General features: G+C 47.9%; 1 protein-coding gene across 1 annotated transcript; it reads right to left on the reverse strand.

The window, feature by feature from the left end:
• Positions 1-1,405: 1,405 nt before the first annotated feature.
• Positions 1,406-18,554, reverse strand: URM1 (ubiquitin related modifier 1). The gene is made up of 5 exons (XM_075716758.1): positions 18,511-18,554; positions 15,631-15,701; positions 3,322-3,403; positions 2,262-2,310; positions 1,406-1,534 (listed from the first exon to the last, which is right to left on the reverse strand). Exons 1-5 carry the CDS (start codon positions 18,543-18,545, stop codon positions 1,466-1,468), a joined length of 306 nt encoding a protein of 101 aa, XP_075572873.1. The 5' UTR covers positions 18,546-18,554; the 3' UTR covers positions 1,406-1,465.
• Positions 18,555-20,512: the final 1,958 nt, after the last annotated feature.

A 20,512-nucleotide genomic window follows, 5' to 3' on the forward strand; every position in this document is an offset into this window, starting at 1 on the left:
CCGAGCAGCGGCTGGTGCACCACGCCGCTCACCGCCTCCCCGCTCCTCCTCACCAGCTCCCGGAGGTGGAGGACAGGGCGAGCAGTACGTGGTGCAGATCAGCTCCGAGATGTGCAGCGACTGAGCTTATGGCACCGGTGAGCCCTCTGCCCCAGGAGAGCCGCTGCTCAGGCATGAGTGCTGCCGCTGGGGATCACCGCGTGCTGCCGGAGCCGTGCCGAAACACAGGTGAGCGGGGCAGGGGGGAGCGCAGGAAGGACGATCCTGGTCGGACACTCCTAGGAGCTCGAGCAGCACGTTTCAGACCTGTTGGCGCCAATGCTATCCTCTCTGACCCTTTCCCTGTGCTCTCGCTGTGGCCTCCCGGCTGGCAGGCAGGCCAGTCCGTCTGTCCGAGGAAACTTCTGGAAACCAAACAGCATCCATGCCCTAGCAGAGCCGCGCACACCCACTTCCGCTGCGCTCACAGGACTTCCTCAGGGTGTGCAGTAAGAAGCCTCCCCCTCCTGCTGATGGAAAGGGTTAAAAGCCACTGACTTTCTTTCCCTGGTCTCTGCGCTTTAACCGTTCATCATCTCCAGCCCCAGCCCTTCCCCGGCCAGGCTGCCGCAACGCAGCTCCCCACCTGCACAGAACGCAAGGGAGGCTGATCAATTCTGTCCATCGCGGTGACAGAAAGCTAATTTGCTGCCCTTATCACTCCGTGCTGTCTCAGGCTGGGCATGGGTTTGTTTCCCCTCCAACCAAATGGTTATAAATTGACATTGTTTGTGGGCTAGTACTTCACCCTGCCTCAGCTCAGGTATGAGAGAGGCATAAGGCATCAGAAAAACAAAACCGAAAAGCCTATTTCTCTCCTACTTCCCACAAATAAATATCACGGCAAGTGGAAAGCCACTACAGAGGGCTCAGAAGCTGTAATGTCTGCCACCTCAGAGAGAAACTAGTAAAGTCACCTTTCGTTTCCTTGCACTTTGTGTCTTGCCCTTCCCATGGCTCGTGCACAGACTGTACCAACACTAGTATTGTGTTAAAAGAATCCCAGTTCCAAGCACCAAGGCAGAGGCACCCCAGCCTTGCCCCAAAGCAGGCACAGATTCCCCCAGAATGCCTCATTGCCTGAGAAGACACACCGTCCTACTCGAGGTTCAGCACCCCTCTTCCTCCCGTCACGAAAAACAGTGTCGCACACGCTGCAGGTGCTCTCTGCTCGTTAGGGTACCTGGAAGTGCAGTCAGGAGAGGTGAAATGAGGACCAAAAGATGGATGCTGTTGTGGTGGACAGCAGGCCGTGTGCTGGCGGGGCTTTATTTGGATGTCTAGTAACAAGTGAAAGCGGTGGGAAGATGTGGAGACCGGGCACAGGCAGTTCAAGAGAGGTTTGGGTGGGTTTAGGTTTTGTTGGTTTTTGTTTTTTTTTTTCCCCCAGGGATTTGGATTTACATCTTCTTGTTTTTCCAGGATTTCACCCACCATGCAATGTCGAGATGAAAAGCACATTATCCTGGTCCTGGAGTTTATAATCCAGCTCACCCTGCACGCCAAGAAAAAAAAAATGAAAATTGGTTTAAATGTAATTTCCAAATACTAGCTGCAAAGAGAAAACAGCTCATAAAAAGATGGTGAGTGTTAGGGAGAGCAGAAGGGGACAGGCTGATGTTTTCATCCTAACGGAAGCAAAGGTGAGAGATCAGACAAGGAGCTGACATTCGTTATCCCACACCGTTTTCTGGACCAGGGTTTTGACAGAACAGGTGGCTGCCTGAGGCGGGAAAACAGTTAGGGGCTGGCTGTTGCCTGAGCACAACAGTGGGCTGAAAAGAGAAGATATTTACCAGTTGCCTGTTTGGGCAGAAATCTCCCCAGGGCTGCCTTCACCTGCTACGGTACCACCTTCCCCTAGCGAAGGGGGTCTGCCTGGGGCTGTGGAGCTGCCTGGTACCCACTACATCGCTACCCCACACGTGGGGGAGACCCGCTAGCAGCCAGAGGTGCGAAGCCCGTTGCCAGAGGCCAGGGAATACGGGTGATCTCTCTTCAGACACTGGCTGGCTGATGAGACTCAGCAGGTTAGAGAAAGGCTCCAGGCTTCTGAACAGCCACGGTACAATACAGGGAGAGAGATCCCAGCCTGCCCCTTCCCCCTCAAATACGAGATGCTTCGCTCGGGGCAAGAATCAGAAATAGCTTCTCTGAGAGCAACCACAGAACAGACAGAGCAATATTTTCGACAAAGAAAGTCAAACTGAAGGAGTACAGACCATTAGTTCCCAGTCTGCATCGTTGATGAGCACCAAAATTCCTGGCCTCCTGCAGAACAGAGAGAAATAATTAGGATACAGGGCTGCTAAAAAGCTTCACAAATAGTTAAGAACACGGGATGTTAGAGCACAGATCACAAGCTGACTGTGTATAAAGCCAAAGAGAAAAAGGAATCCTAGCACGGAGGTGGAAACAGGTACAGTCTGTGCCCTTTCTAGATCAAATAAAGGGGAGGCAGGAGCAATCCCAGAGCTCATTTGAATCAAAATGCACCATTCCTGAGGATGCTCCGAGATGACTACATTTCCGTAAGATGTAGAAAAGCCAGGTAATTAAAACCCACGCACTACGGTCGAGCACAGAGAGCTCGATGTGAAGGTAGGGAAAGCTATTCCGGTGCCCCTACCAAAGGCAGTAAACACCCGGGATCCACTCTGAGCCCCTGATTACAGGCAAAGGGATTCCCCCTCTTTGATCTTCAGTGTCCTGCAATTGTCTCTCCTGTTACCAGGGGACCTGGCACACGCTTCAGCTCACAAAGATCCGTGACGAATGTTAAACACCCCCAGCGCCACCCCGCAGTCAGGGATGGCTTGCACAGCTCACTCTGCTCCATTTCTCTTGGCTCTCCCCCCCCACCCCCCCACCCCGAGGCTGGCCCCATTTTGACAATAAAAATACATTTCCCAGAAGAAATATTTGTTGGCATTTCTCCGAGCGACTGCTTCAGTCCCACTGATGTCAGCAGGGAATGGACAGACCTGCTAAAACTCCTGGAATTGAGGATACATGTGCTACGCTGCTCCAGGTGACAACGGAGAGAAAGTATATGTGGCCCTGCTTCACATTTAAGGTTTAAAGATTTGGGGTGAGGGCTGCAAAAGATGCTCTCCGTGGAACAGTGTGAGGTGTAGTGTGGGACACCTCCCATTAGCACTTTAGCAAATCCCGTATTTTCATGGTCATTAACCCGCTTCTTGCAACCAACAGGAAAAACGTATCCCAAACCGTGGGGATCAACAGAGAAACACAAGGAGGATTCATAACAGCTGTACTTACACAGATTCCCCTTGCATAAATAATTCTGGTCGTTCTTTCAATAGATTCTGTTTGATCCACTTTAGCAGGTTTCTGATATCCCCTGAAAGGAGAAAGGAGAGCAGTTTACAAACTAGCTGACGGCTCCTAGCTGATGCCAGAACAAAGTGATTGTTTATCCACAAAAGAGTAGATGAGGATGGATGGGGATAGCTGCAAACCTCCAGTCAAAGGAACCACCTAACAGGATTGTCCCTTAACAGCATCTAACAGGCAGCCCTGCCTCAGGCCTCTGCCCCAAACCCCACGCTTTGGCGGAAGAGGTTTCCTGCAGAAAATGCATCCCACAAAGAATGAATGCAGTTCATGCTGAAGTGCCAATCCAGCAGGAGACTGCCGATGTTCAGATTCCTTTAACACATCCCATGTCCTGTGCGTTCCATTATCACCTAACAAATTGACGTTTAATTTATAATAATATATATATTATAATAATCTCTGTGTGCTTAATTAGATTTAAAAAGTCCAAACAAGCAAGCCTAAGAACGTGAAAGGAGTAAAGGCAGACACTATCAATACCAAAAGCAGCATGAACTCTTGGAGACATGAGTTCTGGGGCACAAACACGTACATAACTGTGCATTAAACATGCACGTGAGCACTGGGCACAGTAGTTGTATTCTGGACACTTGCAGTATCCCTTGACATCACACCTGCTGTCGTGGCGTGTTCCCCACGTCGTGCCTGCTCCCTCCCTCTACACTTTGTGCTTATGGCTTCTTTATTAAAGCTCAGCCTTTATCTTTCCATTTCAGTGGGTGACAGGAAGGATTTGTCTTCATGTAAAAGGAGGAGGAGACACTGCTGGCGGGTTTTTATAGTATCAATTTTACTTTGTGAGGCAAAAACAATTTCTTTAGTGATAGCATCAGTTAATTTCCTATTGGAGAGGTGAGAAGCGACAGAGGGGGGAATAATCCGTTACAGGGTTTAGAGAAGCTGACAAATTGCAATGTGGAGTTCTCCTGCATTTGCCTCTATGTTTCAGCATTCCACAAACCACTTCATCATTCTGAATCCACAATCAGTTATTCTCCCGGGGCTCCTTTAAACAGCCCTTTGAAAGCCCCGAAAGAGTTTTGTTTGTTTTTGAGGCGCGAGGAAGCTTTTCGAAGGCACAAATCCACCAGTGAGGGCTGGAGCCCCGCTCACAGGATGAGCCGGGATGGTGGGATGGATTTCCACATCTCCCTCACGTGTGGTAACCTCGCTGTAGTCAGAGGGAACTTTTCCGCATGCACTTCTCTGAGCTAAAATCAAACTGTATACGATTCCCCATGTGTTCGCTTCACGATGAGCAAAAATAAATGGACTTGTCGTGGCTCGACTCAGTCCCTGCCTTACCCCAGGATTTTACGGGATTGTGGATGCTACCCAGAGCAGAGCTGGGATTCTTCTGAATAATGTTACCCCCACCACTTCTGTCACACCAAGGATGAACAGCCCGGGCGTAGGCAGGTGCACATCAACTAGGCAATGGGGACATGTCCATCTGCAGCAGATGGGGGCCTCTTTTCCCAGGGAAAGGGGGAGGGGGATGCTCTCAGATTCCCCCTGTTCGCCCCCAGCTTCCCAGGGCATCGGTGCCTCTGGATGACAGCCTGACCCCCGGCACACCAGTCCCACCGCGGGCTGCCCAGGGCACGACAGGTATTGCTGCCTCCGAGCACTGGATCGCTCTGACGAGGGCAAAAAGAGCTGCTTTGTGCCTTAAAACTGCCCAGTGAGCTGGATCATCTGCCTGGGGCTGACCCACGACTCCCTTGTAATGATACGTAGTTAAGAGCGCAAAATAGACCATTTTCTGCCACTTTCCTAGCAATGTGCACCAGGGATGGCGAGCGCTGCTCCGAAGGTATATATATACACCACACTGGTCAGTCAGCCGCCAGAACAAGAGTTAACTATATTCGCCTTCCCCTGAAAAATGCTGCTGCAACGTAAAGCCCTCAGGAGCTCACACCCAAATGGCTCCTGCTCTCCATCACCAAGAAATGAAAGCCGGAGAGGAAGAAAGATGGAGAGGAGCCTTCAGGAGAAGGGGGGGGGGGCGCAAAGGGGACACCAGCCCCACCGCAGCAACACCCGCGAGCTGTTTCATATTTATGCACTTGCGGCAGGGCACACAACAATGAGCTGTGCCATATACCATTCTCCTTGCATGGAATAAGCAGCCCTTTCCTCTGGGACCTTTCAGGAGAGATCATTTAAACAGAAACACGCTGCACCAGCTGGATAAAACACAGCCACCTAGAAGCAGCCTGGACGAAGGGGCGAGAGGACTGATTTATTTGAGGCTGAGCTGGAAGACTCCTTTACCCCCACTCCTTCCATAATAAATGTTATTTTCAGCCCCACCTGAGCCTACATTCATTTACTCCTCCCCAGAAGTCACGTACACACATACTGAAGAATTTAGACAGTAGGAAAAAAACTGATACCCCTGTGCATGCCTGGAGCTTCCCCACTCCAAATAGCAATGAAAATTAAGACCCCTTCTTCGCAGCCAACCTTAAGACATAATACTTTTGGCTGCTTTCTCAGCACTGAATTTTTCTCCCCACCTTCATGCCTCTACATTCTGTACACCAATATTACTAGAACAAATCAATTATAAAGGATGAAAAATGACCAGAGCCACACCAAAACCATCTCCCGCAAGTAAGATATTGAAAAGGAACAAGATTACTTCCATTGCAAGAGGTCTGGGGAGAAGCCATCTTGCACCTCAGTGCCTCGAATAGCAGTCTTGATCAACAGCTCAGGGCTCTGTATGTTATCATGATGGAAATAATAAGAGGCAAATTATAGCACAACCGCCTATCTCCTACAGTTGACATACGTAGCATTCCTAAGACATTTTCTTTCTGATACTATGCTATGGGTCTAACAGGTTTCCAGCTTCCTGGGCTGAGGATTTGCTATCCAAACAGTAGGCCCTCTACAAATGACATATAAGAAGGGAAAAAAATCTCAACCTGGTCAGGCACCACATCCACTGACAAGCTAAACCGTCAGTACAACACAGCAATTTTACACTTGTGTTGGTTCTCAGGTTGGCCCCCATCACACAACAGAGGCATTTGCTCTTTGCAGGAGCCCAGTTGTACTACACGTGCTGCCATTTGGCTGCAAAAGCAACCGTGCATTTTGGCCCAGGAGTGAGGTTCAGGAGAGAGCTGAGACAATACAGCATTTCGCTCCCACATCACCAACTCAAGTCCAGCTCATCCCAGTAATGATACATTTTATCATTGCTGCATGGTCTCAGTGAAATCCTTTAGGTAGCCTACTCCTTTCATTCACAGCAAACAAATATCCACACCAAAAAATCCACTCTAATTATCGTTAACTGTCCTCACCATTGGCAGCATCAGCAGAGAAGCCAGAGCGAACCGGCCAAGGAAGCCGAAATATTCTCAAACTGCAAAGGAGGGACCGAAGCACATGGTAGGAAATCCCTGTCTGATTTGTATACAGACAGCTTCTGTTGCCTGTGCTAACAGTACATCAAACCTCTCCAAATTCTCAGGAAAAATAATCTAAAGTTAATTAAAAAAAGAAAAACTGACAAACGTTTGAGAAAACTGCTTAGTTCAAGTGCACAGATGGGAGCTCAAATCCACAATACATGCATAAAACAAATCACCCAGCGAAACACACAGCTCAGGAAAACGAAGTGTGTGCTTGCAGTGACACAAAGTCATTGCCTTGTCACGCAAGCGGACAGGATGCAAAAACTGCAGCGAGCGTGCATACAAAAACCCAACAGCGTCGGCTCATTTTCAGCCCAGCTGCATCATAAACACGCCTGGTTGTGGCAGACAGAACTGCACAGTCTGCTCAGTCTTCTTGCGTATCCTCCAAGGCTTGATCTTCTGCATTACCCCAACTGTTCCTTGATGAAGAATCTGCTGAGCTTCCTCTGCAAGAGAAATGCATCTAGGAGTCCATTTTAACACTGCCTGGAACAAGAGCCTAGGTTCATTTGCACCCTCAAAACCAGGGCTGAAATCCATAGATCTTTCCCAGCTCAATAAAACCTCCTGGGCCTGACAGATTCATCAGTGATAACTCAGCAAAGGGGGCACTTGCTGTCTGCAGAGAGAAACCAGGTGCCTCGAATAAGAAACACCGAGCTGGGTGTTGCACTAGAAGGATCTCGCACCAAACTGATAAATGTGCAGAAATACAGAAGGATTTTGCTCAAACGTAATACCAGTTGACACGAACATGCAGCTTTCAGCTCCCAGGGAGCTGCACAGGTCGCTGGCAGATACACACACACACACACGCAATGACCAGATACGTCCGCATCTCCCACCTTAAAATCCACATACAAACCTGCACAAAGCAGACACTACCTCGAAGGGCACCCAGAGGGTGTAATTACACCCACATTCTTGCCTTGGGTGCAGAACTGGGAGCTTATTTCGGGGAAATAGGGGAACCCTATAAAGGCCGAACCATGGAAAATTCCCTTCTGGTCCGTAATAAATAAGATATATGCAGCACTGGTCACTAAGGGGTCAGTGCTGCAAGAGCACTGTGCTTTCCCGGGCCGCCTTGCGGATACCTCCCTGTGGGGTACCATTTCTTTGACCCAGAATAAGATCATTTATCATACTGACCATGGCTGAGCTCCAATTTGCTGAGGTCACTAACTCTGGACGAGCGCCGCTCCACCCACATTCTCAGCCACTGGCCTGTAACCATGACAAAGCCCCTTCCCTGCCGCTCCTCTGCCATTATTCCCCCTGCCTGCATGGAAATGTATGGAAAGACAATTTGTATCCCCCTTTTCCCGCTTATGCAGCTTGTTTTTAAAATAGACCAGCTCCCGCTACCTGCCGCCCCTCCAGGTGAATGCCTTCTCGCTGCTTTTGAAACCGACAGCCCTCCAGGAATCTGCTCTCTAAAAGAGCTTGTTACAAAACCTGATCTAAGGGATCCTTCAGACTCCTCCAGCCTCCCATCTGATATGCAAATCATTCACTGAAGCAGACGATGGTGTGCCATAAACTGCAGAAGACCTGGAACAGCTGATATAAGTAGAGTCACAGGCAAATGGGTTCGGTACTACGCAGAGTGAGCAGCAAGGCAAAATTTTGCAGCAAGAGCAAAATCCATTTTCTCTGACAAACGCACAAGCCAGTCCTGCCACGCACTGGAATGGGCAGTGATTTAAGCACTGGGGAAAAAATTAGGGGGTAACTACAGCCAGGCACAAGAGAATGCCAGTCGTTGGTCTCATCTGTTCTTCTCTGCTACAAATGAACGTCAAGGTCTTGGCTTCCATAATTTTTAATTGCGTTACAACATCTTTTTCTCACTTCTCAGCTACAAGAGCAACACTATTCTCCATTTCCTTGTGTCCCCAGAATGGGAAGGGATCACAGGGGTCTTTCATAGCCCTCCTGTTAGCAGTGAAGACTCAGATCCCAGCCATCACCCAGCAATTCTCAGCCCTGAGATTTTAATCACAACACTCACGTACTGGAGAGGAGCTGCTTTGGGAACTTCCACTCCCTGTTAGGAGAACACAAGTTCAAGGGATCTCCAATCCCACTCACTAGCCAGCAGCAAGCCTCCAGATCCATCAGCTCCCATGACAAAGAAAAGCAGCTCCGAGCTGATCCTCAGGGTAAACCTAATTCCTACTCATTTCCAAAGTCAGAGCATCTAATCCCGTAACACCCAACGCTATTGTCACTTCAGGCTCCCAAATAAATGCCAGCACACCAAACTGTCTCTTTTAATTAGGATCACGGATCCCTAGCGCTGGCCCAGGGTCTTGCCTCTCGTTCAAAATTGTCAAAGGAAGGAACCGAGAGAGCCTCAAAGACTATCACACCGGCAGCGAAGTGCCAGACTGGGAATCGCAGACATTAAAAATAACATCTTGTTAACAGGTCTTGTGATCTTATCCACCTGCCAGTGCAGAATTCTTGTCAACAAAAGACCATCCTGAGCCTTGCCCACTCTGATTTTAAGATGCTCGAGCAATGTAGACCTGCTACCAAACCCCAAGGAGACTGTGCCATGGTCTAACAGTTTTGCAGTCAGGAATCTTCTGCTAATGCACCAAACTCCCATTTCTTCATCCCTCTCTATCAATCTATGCTAGATGATATTGCGTCACACTGGCTATAATCTGTCCTTCCCAGTGACAAAGGAGATATCTCACCTCATCACTTTTCCATTCATTTATCCTGCTTAACCTTGAATGTTGCTGGTTAATTTTTTTAAGCTGCTCAGGAAGACAATTCAGAGCATGCATTACTAACTGCGGGCATAAAGCTTAGCCGAAACCCATCAAACTGAAATTTCCCCTCTCTCCTATTCTGGGTTTTGTGTGCGTGCATGTGCACTGAGGGTTAAAAAGGAAAACCTTATCATTATTGCAAGGGACTACACAGAGCTGATGCGAGACCCCAGACCACAGAGGAAAGTGGCTGCTCCTGCCAGCGTGCAGAGGGATTCCCCAGCAGCCTGGCACTGCCCTGCACGCAGCCAGCCTGGCTGAGGGAATCCCCCAGGCTGGGCTCTCCCTGGCATTGCCAGCTGGATCAGAAAGCGCCTTCCAGTCAACTCCTTGCCCCCCTCCCAGCCTGGCTGGTGGCTGGTGTCCCCTCTGGCTACTGGATGAGTCAGTGTCTCAGCTCGGCTCAGGAAGTGTCATGATTTTATTCCTCTAAATACAGAAATCGTGTAGAGTCCAGTCCTCGCCTCTCACTTTCGGGCTCAGATCTGCTTTGCTATTATTAGACTTTCATATACAGCAAGCACCATTAAACCGATTCCTGTCCACCCAACCCAGCCACCCCCACAGATATTCCAAGCCCCTCAGTCTTACTTGAAAGGGGAAAAGAAAGGGCCAGTGAGATGATCAGGGTGGAGGAGAGGGGGGGTAAGATTTACAAGTGAATGGAGGTAAGAATGGAGCAGTTTGTGGGATAAAGGGGCTGCGGAGGGAGCTTTACAGATGTGCAGAGGGACGGCGGCTCATTGTTTAATTAAGCAGAAAGTGGCTCTTTTGAAAAGCAATTTTGCACAGGAGCTCTGAGCTCAGCAAACAACTCCTGCGAGTGAGGGCAGGAGGAGAAAGGAACAGCTGGCCCGGAGCCGTGTGAACCGCATGCTAAGCGGTTTAAAGGGCCCGGATCCTCCTCCCCAGCCCTGCTCCGCTGCCACCCTCTGAACAGTGCTGTCAGCACAGCAAATCCCACCAAGAGAAAAGAGAGAGCAGAGAGGGGGGGCTGGCACAGAAAGGTTATCCTGCTAGGTGTCGGCACTGCAATACAGCAGCTGGGAAGGAGGGTGGAACAGCCAGGCTTTGTTATCCCAGGGATTTGGTCACACACAAGAGCTGGTTTCTCGGTGCCCGGGAAGCTCCTTCCACAATGAGTTGGGATGAGCTGATCCAGTAACGCGGCTCCGTGGCCTCCCGGGAGAGCGCTGGGACTGCTCCTGCGAGGGCATGCGTTTGTTTCCCCGTTCCCTCTGAAGGACTCGTTCCTTGTGCAGAAGCAACGCGTGGCCTCGCTGGGACGGCGACCCGAAGCTGTGCACCCCGCCGCTGCGCTGAGCCCTGCACCAGGGCTGCAAATGCAGCAGGGACCACTCGATCACGGCAGCGGCAGCCCCGCAGCATCACACTGGGCTCCTGGTGCTACAAACAGGCTGCTCATACCGATTGCTAGAAAAAGAGCAGCCGGGATCCAGGGCTGAGCTAGTCCAGCCTGAGGTCCCACCCTGGGTAACCCAGAGTCCCCTTTCCTCGCCAGCAAATATATAATTACCTGCCTAAGAGAGATGCACAAGCAGGGGAATAACCCCAAAGTCCTTTGAGACCTGCGAGTACCATACACTGTGGTTAAAAAGATTTGACTGCACAGAATTCCATAGAGCTATGGGTTTTTTTAATCATTCTTCTAATAAGTCTCTGCATTACCAAATATATTTTTATTCCTTCTTTGGAGCAAGTTTTAAAATGTAGGAATAATAAACAGAGCAATAAAAGCATTGCAGAATATTAATAACTTAACTACGACCTATTATCTAGCAACAGCACCGGGCATTTACAGACAACCGATGCCAACTGCCTCTCTTGATTTTACATGTTGTTTTGGCATAACACCCCAATAAACTCTGAACACATGCCATGCTGTATTTTTTCAGCTACTCTGCCTGTAACATAGGTCTGATCTCCTGAGATCCCCAGGCTCTTTTCCGAGAAGATGAATGCTCCCACCTCCCCAGCAGTCCTCCATGCTGTGCAGAACAAGGCCCCTGGAAAGCAAAGCTCTTGAGGAGCAGACCATGCTCTTCTCTACAGGGATTTAGCATAAACAGCACTTGGCAGATTATTTTAATTTTCCCTCTAAAAAAAATCTGATTAGCAACAGGCTTTATCCCTGGGGTTTTGGTAAAGGGAAGCCACAAACAATTACCAAAACACAGTGATTAAAAATTTATCCTTCCAGACTTGTAAGTGCCAAAACACACAGTGAATTCTTGATTACCCCAGAAGGTCCGAGTGATCACTGCGGAAACTGGTCACTGCTGCTCCAATAACACAAGTCCCATCACTGAAACCACAGGAGAAGCTGGAATTTGAAGGCCTGGACCTGCAGCTGAGCAGCCTGCAGCACAACTGCCAGAGACTTTACAAACAGCCCCAACCTCCTGATAAAACATCCAGTAGAGAGCACAGCAGAGGAGTTTTGTAAACACTCTTCATCAGCATGACACTGCTGAGCTAAACCTGAAACGACTACAAGGGTTAAGCAATGCCAGTGGCTTCCTACCCTTCCAACAGCGTCCATGCAATTCGCATGGCCATAGACAAATCCACCACTGTGAGTCCCAGCGAGATGGAGGAAGGAGCTCCGGCATCACTTGCAGAGCAGTCATACAATGATCTATTTGATTACTGAAGCACTTGGTTAAATTACTGTGGCTTGTTTCAGGAGGAGGCTGCCAAATACATTTTCAGTTTTTAATTTAGGGTTTCTCTCTTTTATGCTCCATTGTCTCTAATAGCCTCTTAGATGCTTGAAAATAAAGTTGATTTCCCTGCCAATTTAATCCTCTCTCCATGTGACAAATATCGTTATTCCCCCAGCTGCTTTCTCACACACACGCTGTTTTTATGCAGAAGAAGCCAACAGGGCATTAATGCCTTTAGATCCTCTAACAGCATTATCAATGAGACCATCAAAATAGCCAGGAATTTGGGACAAGATTCTTGTTTAACTTGAGGTCTTCTTTCCACAACAGCTCTAAAAGATTACACAGTCTTGCACCAAGTGTGGCTTATGTAAATCTGCCTGCCTATACAGATATATCACACCTTTTTAAGTTCCTACTTGGCAACAACTTCAACACGCAGGCTAAGACAGCTCTGCTTTGGAAATAAAGAACTGCTATTTTACTGACGTTAGGATACAAAGAGCCCCTTGGATAATAAAAATAGGTCCCGCCGCACGGCTGTACCCCTCGTGGCTTGCTCTTGTCCCATTTGCAGCTTCCTTCCTCCCGCCTTTCCTAATCCCTCCAGGAGCCCATCTCCAGGCATCAGAAAAGGACAGAGAATCAAATCTTCTTGAAAAAGTGAACTGGATCTGGAACCCACCTACTTTCCACCTAATGCCTGTTACCAGGAAAAAGGAAATGACCACATAATAATTTGTTCAAACAACATTATTATAATTCAGACAACACTACCCTTGTCAACTACGGAGCACAGCTTCTCTTATTCACATAAATATTCGTAGGTGTTTCTTCATATAATTTTCCACCTCCCCTCACCTCTAGGATATATATAAAAATGCCTAAACAATTAAAATATAGCTGGACCCAATGTCCCAGAGAGAAGCAGCTGCTCCGCAAAAAGGAGGACAAAGACAAAAATAGCCTAGAAAGAAAGGCAGAGTGGGTAAGAGAGACCAAAATGGCCAAAAATAAGCTTGACGGCTAATGAAATCAGTTAAAATGGGGTTAGAAGTGTAGGTCTTCAAGCAGTATTCATACTACAAATCTTTCCACAGAGTATTAAGTGATGGACATACAGGGTAAGGTAAGCAACAGGATGCACTGAGTAGAACTGAGCCGTTTTATTTCTCTAATGATTGTAATTCCGGCTGCACGAGGGCAGCAGGGAACATACTACACATATCTTTATTTACCCAGCGATAGGTGAATTAAACGTTCTTATTGTGAATGAGGAAAATACAAGGCATTAGGAATAATATAAAATTACAAGAATTTACCAAATTTCTTATTCACATGTTTCTGATCCGTTTCTGCTGATTCCTCACTCCTACAACACAGCTGTCATCCAGAAATATGAGGGGTGACTCCAGCAATCCGTTACCGCCAGACATTAAGTGCACGTCTGCCTACCCCATCCCTGTGCTGGGTGTAAATGTCACTATAGCAGAAACCTCACAATTCAGTGCCTGCTCCTCAGCTGCTGCAATCCACAACCTGCCCAAAACCTGAAATCTCCCTGTCACTCAATGCACATGAAAAGAGCAGGCTGCAAACCAGGGGAGCTGGCAAGTGGGCACACTGTCCATTTTGCCACTCTTCTTACAGGGATAGCAGCATCTGAGAAACAAGGCAGCGTGAAAAAGCTGGGAGCAATAATGTGTTATAGATGAGTCTGGAATGAATCACTGGAGATCATGAGTTTGAACCCCGAGACTAAGCCAGATCTTCAGGGAAAGATTTATCCTTTAGGATAAATCCAGCTCCTAGTGAAGTCTATAGAAGTCTTCCCAGCAACTTCAAGTGGGAATGGATTAGGCCACATACAACTGCACCGCTGACAACCATCGGGCTAGAAGAATCATTCTTTGATATTAATCCCCCCCTTCCCCTGGCAGAAATAAACGTCTCATGTAATAACCCCTTCTTCTCGAGCATCTGATCACGATTTGAACACCACCAATGCGGTGGGTATCAGTGGGTATTTTAAATGTACAGAACACTGAAAAAAATGATGCTCTAGCCCCCCAGTTTATAAGCCAAGTAAATGAGTGTTTTGGCATTTCTTTACTATCTTCCATTTAAAGATCTTAATTGCTTTAACAGTGCTGGAATTTAATGCTGAACTCTCTTGTGGTACATGAAAGTATCACTACTACTTCACTAGCAACAGGGGAAAGTTAAGCAACACGACAAAACTCACAAAGCAAATCAGCATCAGGTCATGTTTCTGGATCCCTAGTCCCTGTCCCTAACCACAAGATAACACACTATTCCAGTGCTCCTATTATATTTGAATTACACGTACTTAAGTCCAAGCATCAAAAGTGCTTCTACCAATCTCTAATTACTTCCAGGCACGGCAAGAAGATTTCAGGCCTGAACGTTCACAGCACATAGATTATGGTATTAGCCATTCATGAGATACTAATTGTTAACATTCCCTGATGCTTTGCATTATTCCGGTTTATAATCCCACTCTCAAATAGCATAAAGCATTGCTATCTAGCTGGAAGAATTCAAAACATACCTGCGGCAAAATTACGTTGCAACTGAAGTATGCACACACATAAGGAGAAACAAGAGAGTTAGTACAGCACTTCTCGGTATTGATATTCCAAATCACAAACCAGAGATTACAACTGTTTATCACGGGGACATTCAAGTCTTTAGCTTAACAGCATCCTATTTTTTTTATTGTAAGGAAGGCTATAGGCAGGATGTCCAGCATCGCATTTGAGCATAGCTTTGCCATTTTCAACTGCATAGTTAATATAAAACAATTACATATACTTGAAAGTCAAATGAGGAGATAAAATACATTAATGTTACATTGCTATACACACACCCACATATCTACACACTACATGTATATGCACACATATATATATATGCCTCTTGGAAACCTCAGAACAGGCAAGGAAAAACAAAGGAGAGAGGAGATTACTGGTGGTTTGAAGTATCAACCAAGACAAATGTAGACTTGATGGAAACATTCAGAGGCTGTTGTCTATGCAGGAGGAGGGAGGCAAAAGTCTTAAGGAAGGACTCGATTCACAAGTGCTTACAGGACAGGAAAGATGCTCAGATTATTTCTGCTTGGTATTTACTTTGAGGACTAACCATCGTATGCCAAGCTATCTGATCCATGGCATGTCTGAAAGTGCTTTTAAAAGACATTGATTCTTGTTGCCAACTAAGGAAACTGCTGTACAAACCAGCTTTGTTTCATTTGTTGTCATTCTTTCAAGTTATCCAACAGGTTCTCATACTCACAAGGCTCTGGTTGACAGGGCAAAGTCACCTGATGCTTTTTGACACCATCGAACAAGAGTTCTGCACCACCTCTGAAATAAAAACAATGAACCACTGAGATTTTGCTTTATTGTCAAAAGGAAGACAGTACAAAAGAGGCGATTTACATAGATGCCACAACAGAGAAAACAAATGACACAGACTATATTTAGCACAGGATTCTCTTTGTCTTTTTTTCCTCTCGCAAACCACAAGTTCATAGGGGAAGTTGCCATCTCCCATCACCAACACATACAGGAGGCTCCGTCACGGGCCAGAACCCCATGGTGCCAGGCATCATCCCAACAGAACAGGAAGATGGCTCCCATCCCAACGCGCTTACAAACCGCTGTGCAGCGTCTAGCCTAACGCCTTCCCTCTCCCTTTAGCTATCGGCATTGCTTCAATTCAAACAATATCACAGCCACCATGCCACATCCAACGTCGCTCGTCCCTAACACCGTTTAGCCAGAAATCTCAAGGCATTTCACAAAACGTGAAAAATCGTAGCATCCTCCTGGAATAAATATCCCCCATGTTTCCACTTGTAAACAGAGAGAGGAAATGACTCACACAAGGTTACACAGCAAGTCAGCTGCAGAGCCAGCAGTCCTTGAGTTCTGGCAACCCTTTCTTGATCTACTTACTACAAAGCGTTCCCTCTCGGGAGGGACTTAACTGGGAGAAGCAGCAGAGCAAGCGACGATGATGACAAGTAAAAATAAATAAATAAATACACAATCTTCCTCCACTGAACAACCTGATTATCGTCCCTCTTTTCACGTTCAGAACGTACTGGGGGACTAGCTTCAGATAACTAAGTGATGGCCTCTGCAAGCACAAGAGATCAAGCGTGAGCAAAATATGCACAGGCTGGCAAGTACAGGAGCTAGTCCCCACACCTGAAAAAAAAAATGGGATTTAAATTGGGTCCAGGTACCTAATCTCCTTAGGCTCTTAGAAAAAATAATTAATTTTTGTAACTGCAACTTACAAGCCTCAGCAAGGTCCTCACCTATATTCCTTTTCTGGAAAAAGAACAATTGTGAAAATCTTGAGCTTTACAAACATAAATCAGTTTTCTTGATGTTGTGAGGCCACAGGCCAAGCTCAGTCTTAGAATATTATAAAACTATCATGTGAGTAGGGACATGAATAATAAACACGAATGCTACTTTAAGATGTGGGACACAAAAGCAGATAGTGTGAGCTCTTGACTCTAGACTGAACAGGATGGCCAAAGTTTTAACAATTAGGAAACTTTTAAAAAACTCAAGTCACTTGATACTCAGCTGAGGTAGAAAAATGACCAACCCGTTTTCAAAGGGCATATAACTGTGGCAAAATGTTCTTCCAACTTAAATGTAGATTACTTTAGAAAAATTTTCTTATGAAGTTACTTTCTGGAAACTTATTGGTGTCTCGCATCCCTTGGAAACCAACACAATAAAGAGAATTATTTAAGATAAACAAACCCTACCTAAATATCAACAAAGACACATCCAGATGTTACTAGGTTCCTTTAAATTCAATATCTAAAAATGCCACACTACGTTTTCTTGGCTCTGCAATGGAAGAGCACAACAGAACCCTTGTTATGCCCTCGCCAGCGTTACTTATATGCAGCAACTCTCCTAAAGAGCACCCTGTTGGTGTTCCACCAGCTCACAAAAAATAGTTATCTGAAAATTGAAGCAGCGATTATTAACACGAGCTGAGATTCATGTGAGAGAACAAGTCACAGCAATTATATGAAAAAACATTTTTTTATGTAATGAAAACAAGGTCATGCTTTGTTACAGCGGGAAATGTAGATTGCAAGATAAGGTCCTTCTGTAATGCGCTAGCTGTGGGGAACTCAGCTGTGATTTGTACATAGAGAGCTCATTTATGCATTTCCAAAGGAAGCAAAAATGCATCTCACTCTTCTGGGAAAATTAGGAGAGCTACTGCAGCTGGAAGTGGGAAAGACTGAGGAAAGGATTCTTAAGGAGAAGGGTATTTAAAGGGTTATGGCACTTCTGTGTTCGTGAAAGGGTGGGAAAAAGCAAATAAATAGTGGCCTTTTAGCTTCTGCTAAAAGGAGGCTTTAACAAAATAACACAAGTATTTCCACAAATATGCACAGACTTCCACTGCAACACTTTAACTTCCCAGCGCCAGAGCGTTAGCAATGCAGATACTACAGCAACGAAGACCTAAAAACTGAAATGCTACAAAGCGAGAATCCGGCTATTTTACACTGAACTGAACTAACTGAAACACAAAGCAAAGTGAGTGCGCACGTACACACACATAAAAACACACACATATATATATGTACAGAGAAAAAAAGCCGAAAAACGAGTGGAAGGTTTTTATAAGTAATTTTAATAATTAAAAAAAAAAAAAAAGTTAAAAGGGGAGAAAGTAAGGGACTTGTACAAGGCGCTCACACAGAGACGTGAGCGAGGCCACGCCGCCGCCTCGGCGCGGAAGGGCCGGGCCGGGCGGCGACAGCCCGGCTCCAGCCCAGCGCTACCCGGGCAGCGCTGCGGGGGTCAGGGCCGCGCCGCAGCGCTGCGGGAAACCGCCCCGGCGGTGCCCGGCCCCTCCCGGCGGTGCCTGACACCCCAGTCTGGTTCCCCCGGGGGAGGCTGCCGCCGCCACCCCGGGCCTCAGCCCCGAAGCCCCGTGACAGCGGCGACACCCGGGGCCCAGACGAGCTCGTAGCGGCCCCCCAGGCCGCACCCAACAGCCGCTCCGCCTCAGGGCCGCGGCCGCCTCACCGAGAGGCCCAGCCCGGCCCTACTCCTCCGCCCGGGTCCCCGGCCCCCGCTGCGGCCCCCAGGCCCCGCCGCCGCCGCCGCCGCCCGCGCTCACCCGAACTCCACCTGCAGCGACACGGGCGCCGCCATCTTGGCGGCGGGCGGGCGGGAGGGGAAGGCGCGCGCGCGGGCCGCGCCGGAAGTGCCACGCCGGCTTCCGGCCGCGCCGCGTTGCCCGGCAACGGAGGGAAGGAGGGGCGGCCTGGGCCCGGCGGCCGCGGCCTCGCCGGGCCCCGCTGGGCCCCGCTGGGCTCCCCGGGGCTCCCCGGGGTCCGGCCGCAGCCCGCGGCGGCGTTGGTGCGGGCGGGTTGGCCTGGGCTAGGGAGAGCCCTCGGCGGAGCTTCCTCAGTGCCGGCGCCCAACGGCCGGGCGCACGCTCTCCCCAGGGCTGCGGGAAGGGAGGCCCGTTCCTCCAGAGGTGTGCACTAGGCTCTTATGCCAGGCAATGTTATTTTAAAATACCTATTTCTGCATTAAGTTCGCATCTTGCTATACACAGAGCCCTTTTTCACACGTTGAGAATGCTTCAGCTGTGCAAAGGCAAGGAGCTGCCGCAGATGTTCCTGCGAAGCCAACCTGCTGCCTCGCAGTTAATTTGAATTTTTAGTGGCGAAGCAGAAATAGCCAGGCTGGGTGAGACTTGACAACCACTCCTGTTGCCACCATGGAAGATGTGCTTCTGCGCGTCAGAGAAAGCGGCAGTTCAGCATCCCCTTCTGCTTGTGGCAGCCTCTCCCAGCGAGCACATCCCCGCAGCACCGGGCACCTTCCAGACTGCGTTAAACAACGCGGCTCACATCTGTCGCCTGTTTGTTTTCTCCACCCGTCCCCAGAGAGAGAAGTGCGTACACGGGCGGGATGCAGCCATGGCGGTGACAGCTGGGCTGTGCAACGGTGCAGGCTCTTCTCCCCAACAATGTGGAGCTGCACTGAGCAGCACTGGTGGAAAAACTGCAGCCCCTTAACCCTCCCTCCACTCCATGGAGAGTTTGGATTTAATACATGTACATGTGTACACATGCACATAGAAATGTAATATATACACATGGTGCTTTATGTGTAAGGGGCATAAATTTACGCAGACAGATTGCTCTTCGTTTATGCTAACGGGGGTCAGAGTATGCCTAACCCCGAGAGCAGAAGGTGGTGGTGTTTGTAATGGCCTTTTGTTCTCAGAGGAGATCATTCTCTGGGCTGGGCCCCAGGAAAGACCGGTCCCCAGCGCAGATGAACGCTGTCGTCGCTGCCAGGGTTACGTGATGGCAGAGACGTGAAGCTGTTGACCGTGGTCTTCATCCAAAAATTCCAGCTGGATTTTAAATCTCTCTAAATCCCGAGGCTTTTGGGTATCTCAGAGATACAGCCCAGGATGTTGAACCGATTGTATGGGAAACTGGCTGAGGAAAGAAGCTTTAGACAAAAATCTTACTTCTGTACACTTCAGAAATGACTGAAGCACTCTGTATACAGAGGATCTAGTAATCTGGACTTCAGATCAGTGTTTGCAGTTGTGGTTTTATATGAGCTATTCTTCTTGCTTCCAGAAATCATTTATGAGGCCAAATAATAAGAGAACTGGCTCCTAAAAGAATCTTGATTCCCAAGTTATAGAAATACAACACAATAGTACAGTTTTAGTTTTAGTACTTCCCCAGAAAAGCAAAAAGAAATTAAAAAGAAAGAGAACAGTAATCATAAATACCAATTTGGCTTATTCAAGCATTCAAAGCTGGTTGCTGTTAACAATTGCCTTGGAAATACAGTCAGGGAGCACATGAGAGATGGGGGATGTTCTTATGGACATTGTGTGCTTGGGAAGAGGAGCGAGTCCCGTCTCCGTGCTGGGTGCTGAAATCAGAGCATCACAAATTCTCCAGCGCATGCTTGGGGATGGGGAAAGCAAGCACGTAATCTCCTTGAGAAAGTGAAATGCTGACATTGGTATTTCTAAAGTGCTGTAAACATCGATGGTGCTTGATAAAGAGGTGCATAAAGCAAAACTAGATAAAGACAAGGCTCCTGCCTTGAACGTGTACCCCAGGTTGTTTGCTGTAACA

Source organism: Pelecanus crispus, chromosome 9 (genome assembly GCF_030463565.1).
Source record: "Pelecanus crispus isolate bPelCri1 chromosome 9, bPelCri1.pri, whole genome shotgun sequence".
Lineage (NCBI taxonomy): Eukaryota > Metazoa > Chordata > Aves > Pelecaniformes > Pelecanidae > Pelecanus > Pelecanus crispus.